Source organism: Guyanagaster necrorhizus (genome assembly GCF_019112545.1).
Source record: "Guyanagaster necrorhizus MCA 3950 unplaced genomic scaffold BT62scaffold_43, whole genome shotgun sequence".
In the NCBI taxonomy this organism is placed as follows: Eukaryota; Fungi; Basidiomycota; class Agaricomycetes; order Agaricales; family Physalacriaceae; genus Guyanagaster; species Guyanagaster necrorhizus.
This window is the reverse complement of record NW_025064922.1, coordinates 204,353-218,668: the sequence shown is the minus strand read 5'-3', so window position 1 is coordinate 218,668 and position 14,316 is coordinate 204,353. Positions and strand designations below refer to the sequence as shown.

General features: G+C 48.7%; 8 protein-coding genes across 8 annotated transcripts; 6 read left to right on the top strand and 2 right to left on the bottom strand.

Annotated features, from left to right (window-relative positions):
• The first annotated feature begins 102 nt into the window (after positions 1-102).
• On the top strand, positions 103-1,062 carry BT62DRAFT_937547 (uncharacterized protein). Its single transcript, XM_043187345.1, has 2 exons — positions 103-508; positions 558-1,062. The coding sequence occupies exons 1-2, from the start codon at positions 126-128 to the stop codon at positions 589-591; spliced, it is 417 nt and encodes a 138-aa protein (XP_043034446.1). The 5' UTR covers positions 103-125; the 3' UTR covers positions 592-1,062.
• BT62DRAFT_937543 (uncharacterized protein) lies at positions 681-1,413 on the top strand. Its single transcript, XM_043187344.1, has one exon. The coding sequence runs from the start codon at positions 714-716 to the stop codon at positions 1,269-1,271; it is 558 nt and encodes a 185-aa protein (XP_043034445.1). The 5' UTR covers positions 681-713; the 3' UTR covers positions 1,272-1,413.
• Positions 1,324-1,808, bottom strand: BT62DRAFT_558621 (uncharacterized protein). The gene is made up of 2 exons (XM_043181394.1): positions 1,654-1,808; positions 1,324-1,589 (listed from the first exon to the last, which is right to left on the bottom strand). Exons 1-2 carry the CDS (start codon positions 1,657-1,659, stop codon positions 1,377-1,379), a joined length of 219 nt encoding a protein of 72 aa, XP_043034444.1. The 5' UTR covers positions 1,660-1,808; the 3' UTR covers positions 1,324-1,376.
• A 611-nt stretch (positions 1,809-2,419) lies between these two features.
• On the top strand, positions 2,420-2,729 carry BT62DRAFT_937542 (uncharacterized protein). Its single transcript, XM_043187343.1, has one exon. It carries the CDS (start codon positions 2,554-2,556, stop codon positions 2,719-2,721), a length of 168 nt encoding a protein of 55 aa, XP_043034443.1. The 5' UTR covers positions 2,420-2,553; the 3' UTR covers positions 2,722-2,729.
• Positions 2,730-3,436: 707 nt separating this feature from the next.
• On the bottom strand, positions 3,437-5,662 carry BT62DRAFT_1012167 (alpha/beta-hydrolase; the record flags this gene model as incomplete). The annotated part of the gene is made up of 7 exons (XM_043177894.1): positions 3,437-4,111; positions 4,169-4,455; positions 4,511-4,732; positions 4,787-4,867; positions 4,920-5,202; positions 5,256-5,386; positions 5,437-5,662. The coding sequence occupies 7 exons, from the start codon at positions 5,660-5,662 to the stop codon at positions 3,437-3,439; spliced, it is 1,905 nt and encodes a 634-aa protein (XP_043034442.1).
• Positions 5,663-6,654: 992 nt separating this feature from the next.
• BT62DRAFT_558585 (DUF1613-domain-containing protein) lies at positions 6,655-8,774 on the top strand. Its single transcript, XM_043181393.1, has 4 exons — positions 6,655-6,983; positions 7,039-7,626; positions 7,681-8,296; positions 8,350-8,774. The coding sequence occupies exons 1-4, from the start codon at positions 6,861-6,863 to the stop codon at positions 8,469-8,471; spliced, it is 1,449 nt and encodes a 482-aa protein (XP_043034441.1). The 5' UTR covers positions 6,655-6,860; the 3' UTR covers positions 8,472-8,774.
• Positions 8,775-10,514: 1,740 nt separating this feature from the next.
• On the top strand, positions 10,515-12,967 carry BT62DRAFT_1080460 (uncharacterized protein; the record flags this gene model as incomplete). Its single annotated transcript, XM_043179587.1, has 7 exons — positions 10,515-10,609; positions 10,664-10,699; positions 10,752-10,778; positions 10,831-11,269; positions 11,324-11,667; positions 11,719-12,587; positions 12,648-12,967. The coding sequence occupies 7 exons, from the start codon at positions 10,515-10,517 to the stop codon at positions 12,965-12,967; spliced, it is 2,130 nt and encodes a 709-aa protein (XP_043034440.1).
• A 30-nt stretch (positions 12,968-12,997) lies between these two features.
• On the top strand, positions 12,998-13,840 carry BT62DRAFT_1012163 (uncharacterized protein; the record flags this gene model as incomplete). The annotated part of the gene is made up of 4 exons (XM_043177893.1): positions 12,998-13,090; positions 13,142-13,204; positions 13,255-13,317; positions 13,580-13,840. 4 exons carry the CDS (start codon positions 12,998-13,000, stop codon positions 13,838-13,840), a joined length of 480 nt encoding a protein of 159 aa, XP_043034439.1.
• Between the last annotated feature and the right edge of the window lie 476 nt (positions 13,841-14,316).

Below are 14,316 nucleotides of genomic sequence, written 5' to 3'. Positions count from 1 at the left end.
ACCAGAATGGACATGAATCTTGTGAATTTTGATCAATCAAATGTCAAACTCTCGGATGTCTCACACCGGTATTTATAAAGAGAGGGACCTCAAAGCGCCTGCCCAGAACTTTGTCCATGACCACCATGACCACCTTACAACCTACCCTGCAATGTGCAGTTTTGACACCTAGATTACTGCCGGAACTCATGGATGAAATAGTTGATGCCCTTTCCGATGATGTTCACTCTCTCACAGCTTGCGCATTATCCTCTCGCCAACTTGTCCACCGCAGCCGCTATCACCTATTCCGCACCATACACTTCGATTTCATCCCACATCGGTCATTCAATCGCTGCGAAAATTTCTTGGAGAAGTGCCAATATGTGGCGCCACTTGTAAGGAGTCTTACCTTGAGCGAAAATGCCCTCCGGGCCTCTGAACCGCAGCTGCCTATCATCTTTGCAATGATGAAGAACTTGACGTCCTTGCATCTTGTCAAGGTGGACCTAGTTGGCATTAATATCATCTGGCCTGAGGTTGAGGAATTGGAGATGAAGCATTGTTATGTGATGAACCTTGGCACCTTCCTCGGGGGGTTCCACAAATTAAACAAGCTAGCGCTATGTGACGTATACATTTATGAAGAGACATCTTCATCGTCTGAAGTTTCTCTTGAGCTTGAAGAATTAGTGATTACCCCAGCCAACACCCAATCGGACATGAATACCATCATGTGCCTCCTCCCACTCCTCTCCATGCCACCTTGTATTCGACGGCTCACCTACCCAATTTACCATCCAGAGCAGAACATCCCACAATACAATGTGATTCCTTATACACACCTGGATGAGTTATTTCTAGTGGGAGCCTCCGAGTCAAAGATACCCGTTCCGGATATCCAAAACGTTACCAGGCTTCGTTTGCTTGTGATCACCCCCTGGCACTGGGATGCGGCAGATGGATGCAAAAACTATGACGAGCTAACAGATTGGCTCATACACCTGCTACATAAAGCCCAAGGGGGGTGCTTAAAGGAGGTCCAATTGGAGTATGGCCTGATTGGCATATCTGGGAGTCAGAACAAGTGGGCAGAGCTCGATGCAGTTCTGTCGAAGATGGAATTGAGCAAGGTTGAGCTCGTGTTCAGCGCAACCGCAGAAGAGTGGGACAGAGAAGGGGAAGAGAAAGCCGAGTGGAAGCCAGAGGGATTGACGTTCAAATCTGCTGCGTTCTTTGAACAAGTTAAAGGGTGCGGGTTGTTGACAGTCTCCAGAAGATACTTAAGTTAAGTTTGTATGTTTGCTACTATCTAGACGCTGCTATTGCGTTTTGGACATTGAATCAGCTGCATATAGGATACAAATAATATAACTTGTGTTTTTCATTATCGTGAATCAGAACATATATGTCAGTGAATATGCTGAAAGGTTATGAGTCACAGCTGCGGGTTTCAACCGCCTTTCATGATCTAGGATCGCAACAAGACTAAACCAACAGCGAAGACCTAGCAGTCCTCGTCTTCGATTCGACGAAAACACATCACCATTTGAAGGCGCCGAAATTTGTGTTTGCTGCAACCTGTGGCACTTTTCACTTGTGATCTTTGTCTGAGAAGATCCAGACTTTCAGCATTGCGCGAACAAGCGAAGAGGACCTGAGTAGAGGACAGACCTTCATTAATTATTCATGCGCGTGTCGTTTGCGACCTAGAAATTGCACTCCAGGCGAACACAGGTGACCGTATTGAGAGTCCTTGTCATTCAGGCTGATTAGAAAATACTCACCGCATGATGGGGCTCTTCATTCTCGTTCATCGAGCTCGGGACAGTGGTTACGTTCTTGTGCGGCCGCAAAACCTTGCACCTCGAGCAGAAGGGACGTGAAAATATTAACTGAAACCAGCTGTCACGATTCTTACGAGGGACAGGGGAGGCCGCACAGATGCACTATCGCCCTATGAGCATTGATATTTCTCATCGGAGCCATTGTTTCGATCTCTCACGCATACAAGCAAACCCCGTATCTTTGCGGTGCGGGGGCGCGAATATATATGCTGCTCTGCTAGTCCATGTGGTCTCAACGTACCATTTGTTTTCACAGTGCCTGTGTAATTCTTCATTTCTGCGGGGCCGGCGATCTTGTCTTGTGGTTACTGTATTGGCGTTTCCCTATTCGACACCAAGTCTCATGCCATGGTCTTCGGGACCATGTTGCCGGTACCAACCGTCCGAACGCAATATAAAATATTTGAATTTCCCTGGAAGGCCCTGTGGTTCTGGTAATACAGCGAGGTATAAGCAGTCATCAATAATGGGGGGAAGAAAAGAAGGTTAGGCAAAAGAAAGGCAATCAAGGGTGACGGACAACGGGTGTGAGAGAGAGGATGGGGTTATCACGTGGAGGAATGTGTACACACCTGATATGTATGCAATTTTCTGCCGATGTGACCAAATCCCCATGCAAGCAAAGAACCGACCATTCAGATTCCTCTGGACAATCTCATCGTTAGCAGGTAGTACGTCTTGACGCTGGAGAGGCAATGTGTGCTCGTAGAAGAACACTTCTGACCAGATGAAACTGTATGGGGAAAGACTGCAGGCGCAGATGTTCAAGAAGGTGCCTGTGTTCCGGATACCCGACTTGGAGGAAGCGAGGAGGCAGCGTGATCTGGGCATACCTACGGCTACGGTCTTTTTGCTTGATGTGGGCATATGGGCCATATACTTGTATCTACAGTAGAATTTTCGAGAATGGGTATCTATATACATCGATGAGCCGAGGTCAAATTGAGGATGATAGAGGGATAATGGAAATCGATAAAAATGTGGTCCTCGTTGTATCTTGATAAACCAAGATGGCTAAGGGGAAACCAATGTGTCATATGATAGTGGATGGTCGCGTCGGATCGAGGTTTGTCGCAACTTCAGTAAATCCTCTGACTTCCTTGATCTTCGCGACGGACTTCTCACTGGGCACTCCAGGAGGGTTGCTATGTCTTCGAACAGTTCTTTCCAGTGACTAGGTATTGATAGACAAACATAATTCTTTTAAAGTTCACCAAGATTCTCATTACAGCCTTTGAAGACAAAGCGAGTACGTGAGTATCATCGGATAAATGTAGCGTTGAGAAATGGTCGTAGTTGAAAAGACAAGGTCGTGAACTGCTCCGTTTCAACCAGCGTGGGCCGTAATGTCTGAACCGATGTCCATCCCCAGCGAAAAAAAAAATGTAACGAATAAATTGACGTCAATCATACAACGATGGTAGAAATTCCGCTACCTAATTAAGCTAGTAAATAGTGGGGTGAGTAGAGTGCTATGCTATCACCCCTTAAAACTTATCAAGTTACAATTCCAGGACTCTTTAACCATTAATAAAAGTATGGCGAATAATCTATCTTGGAATATGTTAATAGATGGAATCATGAAAGGGATACCTTTGACATTAAATAATCTAACCGGACCAGAAGTGCCAGGACCAGCTCTCAACCTGTCGAGCCACCTCCGGAGTCAGAGGTCTCCTGAAAGGGCTCCGGCTCCGGCTTCTCGATTGGCGCCGACGATCGGCTATAGGACTGGCGAGATGCAAGGTCCTGCTCCGCTCCCGCAAAGATTTCGACAACGTTGGTGGGGAATCAGTGAGGATGGACGAAATAGAGGTTGCAGACGAAACACGCTTCAGTCCCTTGGATAGAGGAATAACTTCCGAGTCATCTTCGGTATTTGACCGGGTAATTGGAGGCGAAGGGTCGGCAGATGGTGGGACAACGGATATCTTGATATCAGCCTCCTCCTCAGACTCCACGTCGGTCTCCGAAGACGACGACCAAGTAGAATCTTGGCGACGCCCGCAATTGAGACAATGACTATCTGCCATTTCATGACCATCCTCGTCTAGTAAAGACGCCTTGGCACCCTCGACTCCCACCGAAGTCTCGGTCCCATCTGCGCTGATAACGAGCGCCGCGTGGGTGTCGATCTCCTTTTCCATAGATCTCTCAGCCTTGTCAGCAAGAACCCGGGGACATTCGCGCTGGAGATGATGGAGCGTATTGCGCACAAAGTCATGCATTGCCATGAACGAGCGCGACCACACCTCCAAGAACGGAAATGTTTGGAAAACGTGAACCTGGTATGGGATGAAGTCTCAGAACAGTTTTGACGGTAAGAGGTTACCAAAACTTACACCGTCCTGATAGAGCTCGTGGCGAACATTCACGCCTGCTAGTTCCGCCTTGTGTGCGAGCAGTGCGATCTCGTCCCGCAAGACTTCGGAGTCTCCGGACTGAATGAGAAGCGGCGGTAGATCTTTGAAATCGCCGAACAGCGGGCTGGCGTAAGGATGCATCAAGTACCGGTCAATATTGTCTCCCAAGTAATTGGCGATCGGGTTCATGTGGTCCTTGGGTGAGAATACCGGGATAACGTCATATTGAGCGTTTGAATCCCAAGACTCTCCACTCATGGTAAGATCTGCAGACAATTTAAACACCATACACATAGCAGAAAAGTCTGGAGGGTCACTTACCAACCCATGGAGACATCAGGATCGCCCCTGCTGGCATCGGATAGTCATTATCTCTGAGGTACATGAGCAATGCTAATGATAGGCCCCCGCCGGCACTGTCTCCGCAGATGATAATGTTCTCCGGTGGGATGTGCAAGTCGTCTATAAGACGGAAGTACCCAATGACAACATCGTGGAGGGGCCCAGGGAAATGCGTCTCCGGTGCAAGTCGATAATCCAGTGCTGAAGAAGACGCCGCTGAGTAAATATAGTTAATCAGAGCAGAGAATGGCTTACAGAAGACGCGAGAATCGGTGTACTGTGCCAAAGGCACAGAAATCACGCGCTTTTCTGATGCACTACCAACATAGTATGCGCCTCAAAGGGGTTAGAGGGTCACCGGAATGCATGAAGGAGGGCAAACACTCACCACCGTGAATGTAGAGCATCACACGTTCTGTCTTCTTAGCGAAAGTGTGGGACCCTCTCTCACCTATCTGAGCCGCCTTCCACTCTGTCTGGAGTCGGTTCCAAGTGCGCTTTCCGACGACCCATTCGCCAGACAGCTCGCGTTTTCCTGTTTCTTGGCGATCGTATTCTTCGAAGATACCACGAAGACGGCGCTTCTTGACGTGAAAGGTGACTGGTGTTACGAGCGCGTCTGGCGGGGCGGGACCCATACCGCCCATACCCATAAACAAACGAATAGAGGGCTCATGAACAATAAGAAGTGTGCTATATGAGAGAGCATAGAAAATTCACATACAACATCCATGAGGTCAGTATGTTGACCAGCGTTACGCATGAGACTTGACATGAGAGTCATTTGGATACCCCATGACTTTTTTCTGGGGCCCCAGATGGTGTGCATGAGCGCATCTCCGGTCATTTGTGTCGCTGGAATCAAAAATGAAAACATTGGCTTTGTAAAAAGAAGATAGACGCACCCTTCGACGCTACAAACCAGCCGTACTTCCACCAATGCCATAACCTGAAGTCTGGCTTGTGGTCGACTTTGACGTCGGGAATCATCCGAGCGGATGGTGGGGCAACTCCGGGCGTCGTATAGTGGCGTATGAGTTCCTGTATATGTTTAAGCTCGCAGCAGCCGCTCGAACACTCCTGTTTAGCCTTCTCCTCATCCTTCTCGCCATGGCTTGAAACCACAATCATGATGAAATGTCGAGTAAATGTCGAGGTGGTAATGTTTTGGAGAAAACAGTGAGGATGCTGCAGCCAAGCATGGATATTTATAAGTATACGCCATGCTCATATAATGATATGCAAAGACGCCTTCAAACACGGCAATACAGCTTTTCCGTGACGGAATGGACTGTTTCGGCGCATCAAGTCGCATTTGGAGACGATCCCCGCTGCAAAGTGTCGGCTGCCGCAAGCCGCGTGGTCCGATCGGAGAATAATAAGCATCCAGAGGGAGCCTCACATTGAAATTGAGTCCAGCCAGTCGCAGATAGTTGCCAAGAAGTCACGATGAAGTATTATCTGATGGATATTATAGGCATCCTGGCCCTAGGCGCCCAAAGGCAAGACCAACATGGTGTCTTGAAGGGAAAAGCGAAGGGATACGGGTAAATGATTTTCCGGCAATGTCCTTGGCAAACAAACTTTATTTAGTTTCAAGGAATCGTTAGAATTCACGGCGGTTTCGTATTCCTCACGTAGTCCAGGGATCTAGGAGTCCATCAAACAGGCCGGTGCGCTCCATCAATGGAATTGGAATGGGAAATGGGCCATTCGATCATTTCTCGCGATGTATCAGCGTTCGAATCAGCTGCCCTGAGCGCCTTCCGTGTCGGGGTGCCCCGCCCATACAGCTGAATAAACAGGGGGGCCGTACGCTCCGTGCGAAAATGATCCGTCATTTTACTGTACTGTCGAGGCGGGACCAGTCCATTTCTGCAGCTGAGGTGGTGCCTCGCTGCGTAACAATGAAACATTTTTTCTTCGCAATCTAGTGGTCAGCATGGTATGCGGTATATGTATAAATTTAGGAGGATCAAGGATCAGATAAAGGTCTCCAACACTTTGTGCGCATCCATCGTTCTGATGGGAACGTGTATGATTCTTCGTTCTTCATCAAGACTATGCAATTCCGTAGTACGCGAACGGTTGTTTGGAACTCGAACTTAAGGGGAGTCAATGGAAGCTAGCGAAGAGAGGTGCTGTCACGTGGGCGTCCGGACCTCTAAGGGGACTGACAAGCACGAACAATCACCGTCTAACTTTTTTTCTCCCTTCATGTTTTTGGCGTCTGCAGGTCGCTATGAGTGAAGCTTTGGGAGGAACATCCGTAGCTCTGGAGAATCGAGTATTCCAGTTGGGGAATACTACGATTATTCGTTAATTGTCAATGGCACGCCCTCGCTTCGAACCGCTGCCCTGCGTTCCGCCAACGGAGAATATACCACTTTATCATGGTGGAAGTCAATGGATACCTCTCATAACATGCCCCGCAGATTTTCCTTTGGAATTGGTACGTCGATCTGATATTTGTCGAGCTTCTTCCCGTGATTCTTAGTCTATCTTAGTTCGAAATCGCCATCGCGCAGCTTGTGGATCATCCGGAATACAATTCAACCCTTATCCTTCGATCAGAACGTCTCTTGGATACGAACACCGAATTTCCTTCTGAGATTCCACAACTAGACGGCTTCCAACCGACTCGTTGCATCCGTCGGCGTCTGTTACCGCGTCGACCAGGTCGCGATGCTGCTTTGGAGCAATACTGCACATTCTATTCAGAGGGGGAGAAGGCTTCATCTGTATTAGTGTTGACGCCTTTGGGGTCGCCTCTACCCTATTATCATCCGGCGGTATCTCATTTGGCTTTCCGCTATCTGACTGCTGAGCCAGCGACGGTGAGGATCGAGGTTCTTCCGCTGCCGGATACGCCTTTGGATCCAAGTTCGCGCTTGTATAGAACTTCTCTCGCACTACTGGACACCTTGCATCGATATGGATGGGGTGCGATGACCAATTATAAAAAGAAGGTCAAGCATGATAATCTAGTACAGCGGGAGGCGTATCAGGATCTGTATCTCAGCATGCGGGAAAGGCACAAGCATTTGGTGGACACTTGGCAAGAAGCTACGGATCCGTTGAAGCATGTATTCGAGGCACGTGTGGTATACGCCCATGGTTTTCCCCTTAGCTTACTGATGTTAGGATAGGACATCGGCATTGCCACATTTCTCATGCTCCTTTGGAAAGAAACATACAAGAATGGCGGCGATAATGAGAAAGAGAGTGAGCCTTGGCCTCGGCCACCGGGAGGTTTCCTCGACTTCGGTTGCGGCAACGGGCTGTTAACACACATTCTCATTTCTGAAGGCTACTCTGGCTGCGGTATCGACCTTCGTGCACGCACGTCATGGTTGCACTACCCTGTGGCGACGCAATCACATCTTCACGTTCACGTTTTCGATCCCTTCTCTTCCAGCCCGGATCCCTTCCTTAAACCGGACGTCTTTATCATCGGTAACCATGCCGACGAACTCACACCGTGGGTTCCCGTTCTGTCGACATTATACTCCGCGTCGGGATACCTTTCCATTCCATGCTGCCCTTGGAGCTTCGACGCGAAATATGACCGTTCGCTGCAAGCACCATTTCCCGTCAGCGACGAGGATGCATTCGAGGAGAGCCTGTGCTTGGGAGACCAGGGGAGCGCTGCATCGGCGTACTCGATGTACCGCGTTTGGCTGGCTAGCCTCAGCCTTCACTGCGGATGGAAGGTGGAGTGCGAGACGCTGAGGATTCCGAGTACGAGGAACTGGTCTATCATTGGTATGTGCCAGGTTGTTGTATTGGGGAAATTCTTCTGAGTGATTGCGCTATAGGAAGGCAGAGGCTTGAGCACTGTGATGCGAACGAACACGTAGAGGACATACTCCAATCTGTCCGTGATCGGGGTATATTCAAACCCAGACAGCCAGAAGGTAAAAGCAGAGAGAATCATTAGTCATTATTTATACACATTTGGAACTCCTGCGAAACTTGAGATTCCTAGCCCTTTGCCTTATGACAAGTGCTTCAGCGAATCTATTGTACCAAGCAGAAAATCCAGGTGAACTTTATGGCTGGCTCTCCGGTCTCTGCAGTGGAAATGGTCTCGAAGAATCCGTGCATAGTGCTAGACACAGGTCATCATAATGCGGGCACGAACTTAGGCGCATGCGCCCGGACGAGACTCAAGCCTGGAATTCCATTTCATGAAACGATCCATTGAATCCAAGCCACATAGGTCAGAAATGAGACGCGGCTCAAGAGTCCGTTAGATTGGCTTCTATGGCGGGAACGAGTTCCTGTCTTGCTTTTCGATAGCTACCCATGGGCGTATCGAAGAAATGAAGGGTGGATAAAGTATTTCGGCAGGTGCCTGTAAGTGACCGTTATAACTGTTACTGACCGTGCGTATATCCTCCCTTGATTTAGTATGTTATTTCCGGCCGTCGGCTGTTTGGACCTGAAGTTTTTGACATCCTGAGAACAAACAGTGCTCCCATTCATACCATACCGATACCCTCACCGCCACTCCACTACTTGCGACTCATTGGCTTTCATGAGCTCGAGCTCCACGACACTCATGCTCATTTTGGTTGAAATGGCGTGCTTCCTATTATGTGGTTGCACGCTGCTTGCGTTTCGGTGGTTTTCATAGGCTTTGGTACCGTTACAGGCACACTATTTGTCCTTCAAATGATGAGCTTTGTTGTTGTTGGTGGCCCTTCGCCTGCGTTTCATGGTTTTGATGGTTTTGGCTACGGTTTTGTGGTTAATGGTGGGGAAGGCAAGATACCTTTGTTTCCTTCGTGCGCCTGTTTCTTTTTCCCTACACCTTCTTGCTTGTGCTACCCGTTTGTTTCCCTTGTGCTGTCGTATCACATACATTTTTGACTGCGTCGCTTCTGGTTTTTGCTATATGCATTACACATAATATTCATGCTTACCAGACATTTTTTATAACGCATCCCATCAAGTGTCTACTCCGTGAGACGCAACTGTGCGATCACAACGGTATTACTCATATCTTGTGCCGGTACCAACACCACCAACACCATATCGCATGCAGTTGTACTACCTGCCATTGGCGGCAGAGGCGTGCACTGCTACCGCTCCTGGTCTTTCTTATGATGCTGCTTCTGGCCTGACCGGACGTTTGACCTCCCCAACAGATCCTTAATTATATTGCAATTGATTGCTACATGATCGAACCAGCCCTACGCTCTGGGAAAGTCCCGTCGCAAGTGCTCCCTCACGACCTCGGCAGAAACAACAGTAGGAGAACAGAGTTCCACATTGAGAAAAAATCACAGCTGAGGGAGTTGAAAGCTTATCAAGATCCTCCTTCGTCATAGCTCGTTAGCCTTGCGACGGAATGATATGAATGAAGTGTCGCAACCCCTTCTACTTTGGATTCATTCACCGAAATAATTGCCCCCCCCCCTGAGCAACCTGCGACACCGCGTGATACACTGGAGGCCATCCGAACCAGGAGAGAGAAACACACTGCGTCGCATCGGAGGAACATCCAATGTCCGGACTTTCTCGATGAACTTAAGGGCCCACCTAGAACTGAAACATCAGCAGCTCCTTGGTATCTAGCATGATATTGTTACCTGGCAATTCATTGACATTCGATGTTCGATGCCAAAATATGCTAGATACTTTACACGAAGCCAGCTTGCGGGCATGCACGAAACTACCAATCCTCACCTCTTCCTCCACGATTGCAAAGATCTGCACGCTTCGACCACTTGTCTCACTTATCTTTATTTCTCACGGTCGTTGTTGATGTGTTTGTGTATACACGTGACCCCCTCAAGTTATCGATACGTCGCTGCAATCGTCATGATGTTATTCATCAAAATGGAGCCGTCGCGTTGGGCATGTATAAAGTGTTGCGCTTCTTTTCCCTGCCATCCAAGTCACACCCACGGTCCCACTGATCGCATCCCTCTTGTCTTTCATCCACCTGTTTTTTGACTGGCTCAGAGTCGGCATTATGTTGGACTTCCTGCAGTGGTCAAGAGTATCCCAATTCTTCCGACAATTCCTATCGAATCTCCGCTTCCTGCTTCACCGTTCCCTTACTCCAACGTAAGAGTTCATTAAGCAAAAGACCATCAACTCACTAATGCTCGAACCTTTCAGTTGTCCTCCAGAGCAAAAGCCTGAATCTTCTTCGTCGTATGTAGATTCTGTCCATCTGAATAATCCGTAATGACTCTGTCCTTCACAGTCCTCCTCAGCCTATTACCTTTGGACTGTTGGTTTTATTTTCACCTCCTACGGTATGACACTAATTAAGCGATGGTCAGCGCTGTCCCCCCCCTATTTGCGCTGGTTATAGGCATCGATAAGTACCTTTCGAACGAGGTCCAACATCTGAAGGGTGCAGTTGCCGATGCTGACGCCGTCAATACATTTTTACAAGAGACTCTCAGCGTTCCAAAGGACCAAATTAAGAATCTTCGCAATGAGGAAGCCACGAGATTTACTATCGAGACGGAGATTAAAAGGCTCGGGGACAATTCGGCGATCAAGAAGGAGGACGCAATTCTTATCTACTACGCAGGGCATGGAGCCGAAGCGAACGCCCCGTCCGGATGGCCCACCGCCAACGGGAAGATACAAATGCTAGTTCCACACGACTTTGACCCCAGGGGGTCGAGCGGCTCCAGGCGAGGTCAAGGAGTATTAGATGTAAGGCTCTCTCATCTTCTCGCAGACCTCGCTGCGAAAAAATCTGACAACATCGTAAGCTTCCACCTGTTTCTATCATGCATGGTATCTGATCAAGTGCATCGACAGACCGTCATTTTTGATTGTTGTCACTCTGGCTCGGGCACGCGAATGGAAGGCAATGATCCTACTTTTGCCGTTCGCGGGACCGATCTCTCTAAGACTTATACAGTTGATCAAGACCTCTTGCATGACATTGAACCCGATGCTCGGGCGAGTGTTATCACAAAAGGATTCGAGAAGAGCGGTCTGTCATCACATATGCTCCTTTCAGCATGTAAAGCGGGACAGGCAGCCATGGAGAAACTCGGACGTGGCGCCTTTACTTCAGCGTTGTTGATCTTGTTACAGGACAACGGCGTCGACAAGCTTACATACAAGGATGTAATAACCAATCTGCCTGATCTTCCCGCGTAGGCCCACTTTCGTGTCCTAGTCTACTAAAACTGATCTATCTGTTATAGGCAAGATCCACAGTGCAAAGGAGTCCACCAAAACCGATATCTTTTCAATTCCAAAGTAACCAACCCACAATGTGAATTATACCCCATCCGTGCCTCTGGCATGCCGGGACGGTACACTTTGGAAGCTGGCGAGGCCCATGGGATCACAAGCAAGGCCGAGTTCGTTGTCTTCGCTGATAGAAACGTGGTATCTGTGCTTGGAACTGTCGTTGCTTCAACCACCACCGCTTTTACCACCACGTGCGATTTCGCTCCGCGCGGCGATGAAACACCATTCTCCCTTGCTAGTATTGGATATGCCTTGCAGACTGGAGTCGGCGAGGGACAGGATATTTGCCTTTTCATCGAGCCTGATATAAAATTACTCGGTGTCTTTAAGCAGATAGCCGACGAGATGCAAAGCATCGAAGCAGCAAAGAGGCGATTCCGTTTGGTGGAGAAGCGCAGCGATAAGCCGGATCTGGTCATTGGCGCGGATGGTGATGTTGTCCATTTCGAGATCATGGATGAGCGCTGTCGACAACATGGGCTAACACGTATGCCATTCAAAGTCAAAATCGATGATTCAGACACTATCCACCGCATTCTTCAATGTTCCGCTCATTTTTACTGGAACCTTCACCGTTCTAGCCAAGGGAGCCCCCTCGCCAGCAACGTCACGCTCGAGTGTATGAAGCTTAAAGAGACCGGGAAGTTCACGGATGATTTACTAGAGATTTTGGAACCCGATGGCGATAATCTGAACATTGAAGGTGTGATTTCCGTCGATGTCGATGAGGACGCGATGTATGGATTCAAGATAACCAATATGATGTCGGTACCTCTTTATGTTTCGATGTTCTATTTTGATGTCAGTGATTTGAGCATCGGTGCGCTGTCTTGCTGATCCTCACTTCCCGTTCGACTGACCAGATCACCTGCCTTTTCAGATTCGTACTATCAACCGGGAAGTGCAAAAGACGGCGCCGTTGATGTTTCTCTCCCTCCTGGAGGATCGTTGACCATCGGGTACGGCGCGAGTGGGACGGTTCCGCACATCTACTCACTAAGGGAGGGACAAGATGTTGATATTGGCTTCTTGAAGCTCTTCTTTTCGACGGAATATATGGACTTGTCGAACATCGTCCAGATGTCGCCTTTCATCGAGTGCCGCGGGGGAGCGCGAGTCATGTCGAAGAGCAGGTACCTATGGGACACGATGTGTGTTACCGTTGTTCAGGCAAAGGGAGGGAGAGCCTCGCGAGGCTAGGACTGAATTTTCGAGGTAGAACAATCCATCATGGCGTTCATAGCCAAGATGCCTGATACCGCTGAGTGTCGGCTCCCTGGACATTTTCCCCTTTCACCCTGCTATCCATCTGATATGAAATGTGTAGCCATACTATTCTTATGATCATTATGGGCAACCATTTGGCATTCCTAGTTTCTTACTCTCATGCGGTGGGTCATTATTCTGCGTGGCATGTCGGTTCCTCCAACTGCGGCAGTTATCCAGCTCAGCATCATTCATATTTTCAGGCTGACTGAGAAATCAAGGAGACATCGCCCAAGTTCCTTGACGGGCTCGTCGGGAGGCTAGTAACCCTGCTTGCCTCGTCTGTGGCGACTTTAATTATCTTGCCTATTTCATGGACATGTACCATCTTTCAACTGTCAACGCCTCTGAGCAAGAATGGGATATGGATTACACTAGTCAGTGTCTTGGATAAGCAGTAGAACTGTTTGTGTGCGCTGCAGGGCCATGTATGGCCGTTTCATCGAGAAGGACATCAACAATTTCTGACAATAGATACTGGGTGCATTGGTACAGAATCTCCTGCCGGCTGACTATGCTTGTGATTCTTGGGCTCTCTCCTCTAAGCGGCTCCGGGACCCTCTGAGGACTCTGTGGCTATATGGCATGCGTGAAAAGAGATTCTGCATGGGTGAACCTAACCTTACTGACACTGGGGATAATCTCGGAAGTGCCCGTGTTTATTTTGGTCTAGCATTTCTCACCGAGTTTTCTCGCTCTCAGTCGCGGAGCTCGGCTACTATAGACGTCTATTTAGACGTGGCGACGTTCGACAGGCAAGGGGACCGCGATTTGAGTGCAGGTCGTAACTTTACGGCGAACTTTTAAATGTCGGGAGAAACCTTCGTCTAGGCGACCCAGGAAGAATTAAGAGAATGTCGGTACTAACGTTGACAATTCGCTTGCCATTCGTGACTCTAGCTCTGAAGATCCAACTAACATTGGTTATCCTTGACCAGACACATCGCAGGGTCACCTTAGTGTAAGATCTTATCAACCCAGGCCGGTGCAAGTGAGTGTGAAAACTTGAAGAGTGCTTCAAACTCGATTTGCAGTGAATGGCACGCAGCCTGGTTTCCCCGTACCGCAGTAAGCGGATTAATGGTCAGTATGAGAGAACGTTCGAAGAACTTCAAAGTTGCAACCTCCATGGCCACGTTAACGGAGAGTATAATGACAAAAAGGAAGCCTGGAAGAAATATTTTCGTAACGGCTTCAAAGCGGTCGTCTCAGAGGAAACAGCACTTTACATAATTAATTGGCCATGCTTGGCAAGGGCCACGGATCTTCACACGGGCTTGCTT

What these genes read in the sequence shown, in the direction of transcription:
- BT62DRAFT_937543 (XM_043187344.1), top strand. Translation starts at nt 714, where the DNA reads ATGTGCCTCCTCCCACTCCTCTCCATGCCACCTTGTATTCGACGGCTC.
- BT62DRAFT_937547 (XM_043187345.1), top strand. Translation starts at nt 126, where the DNA reads ATGACCACCTTACAACCTACCCTGCAATGTGCAGTTTTGACACCTAGA. An exon ending in CTAGTTGGCATTAATATCAT is followed by an intron (nt 509 to 557) that starts CTGGCCTGAGGT and finishes TATGTGATGAAC; the next exon opens with CTTGGCACCTTCCTCGGGGG.
- BT62DRAFT_937542 (XM_043187343.1), top strand. Translation starts at nt 2,554, where the DNA reads ATGAAACTGTATGGGGAAAGACTGCAGGCGCAGATGTTCAAGAAGGTG.
- BT62DRAFT_558585 (XM_043181393.1), top strand. Translation starts at nt 6,861, where the DNA reads ATGGCACGCCCTCGCTTCGAACCGCTGCCCTGCGTTCCGCCAACGGAG. An exon ending in CGTTGAAGCATGTATTCGAG is followed by an intron (nt 7,627 to 7,680) that starts GCACGTGTGGTA and finishes ATGTTAGGATAG; the next exon opens with GACATCGGCATTGCCACATT. An exon ending in GAGGAACTGGTCTATCATTG is followed by an intron (nt 8,297 to 8,349) that starts GTATGTGCCAGG and finishes ATTGCGCTATAG; the next exon opens with GAAGGCAGAGGCTTGAGCAC.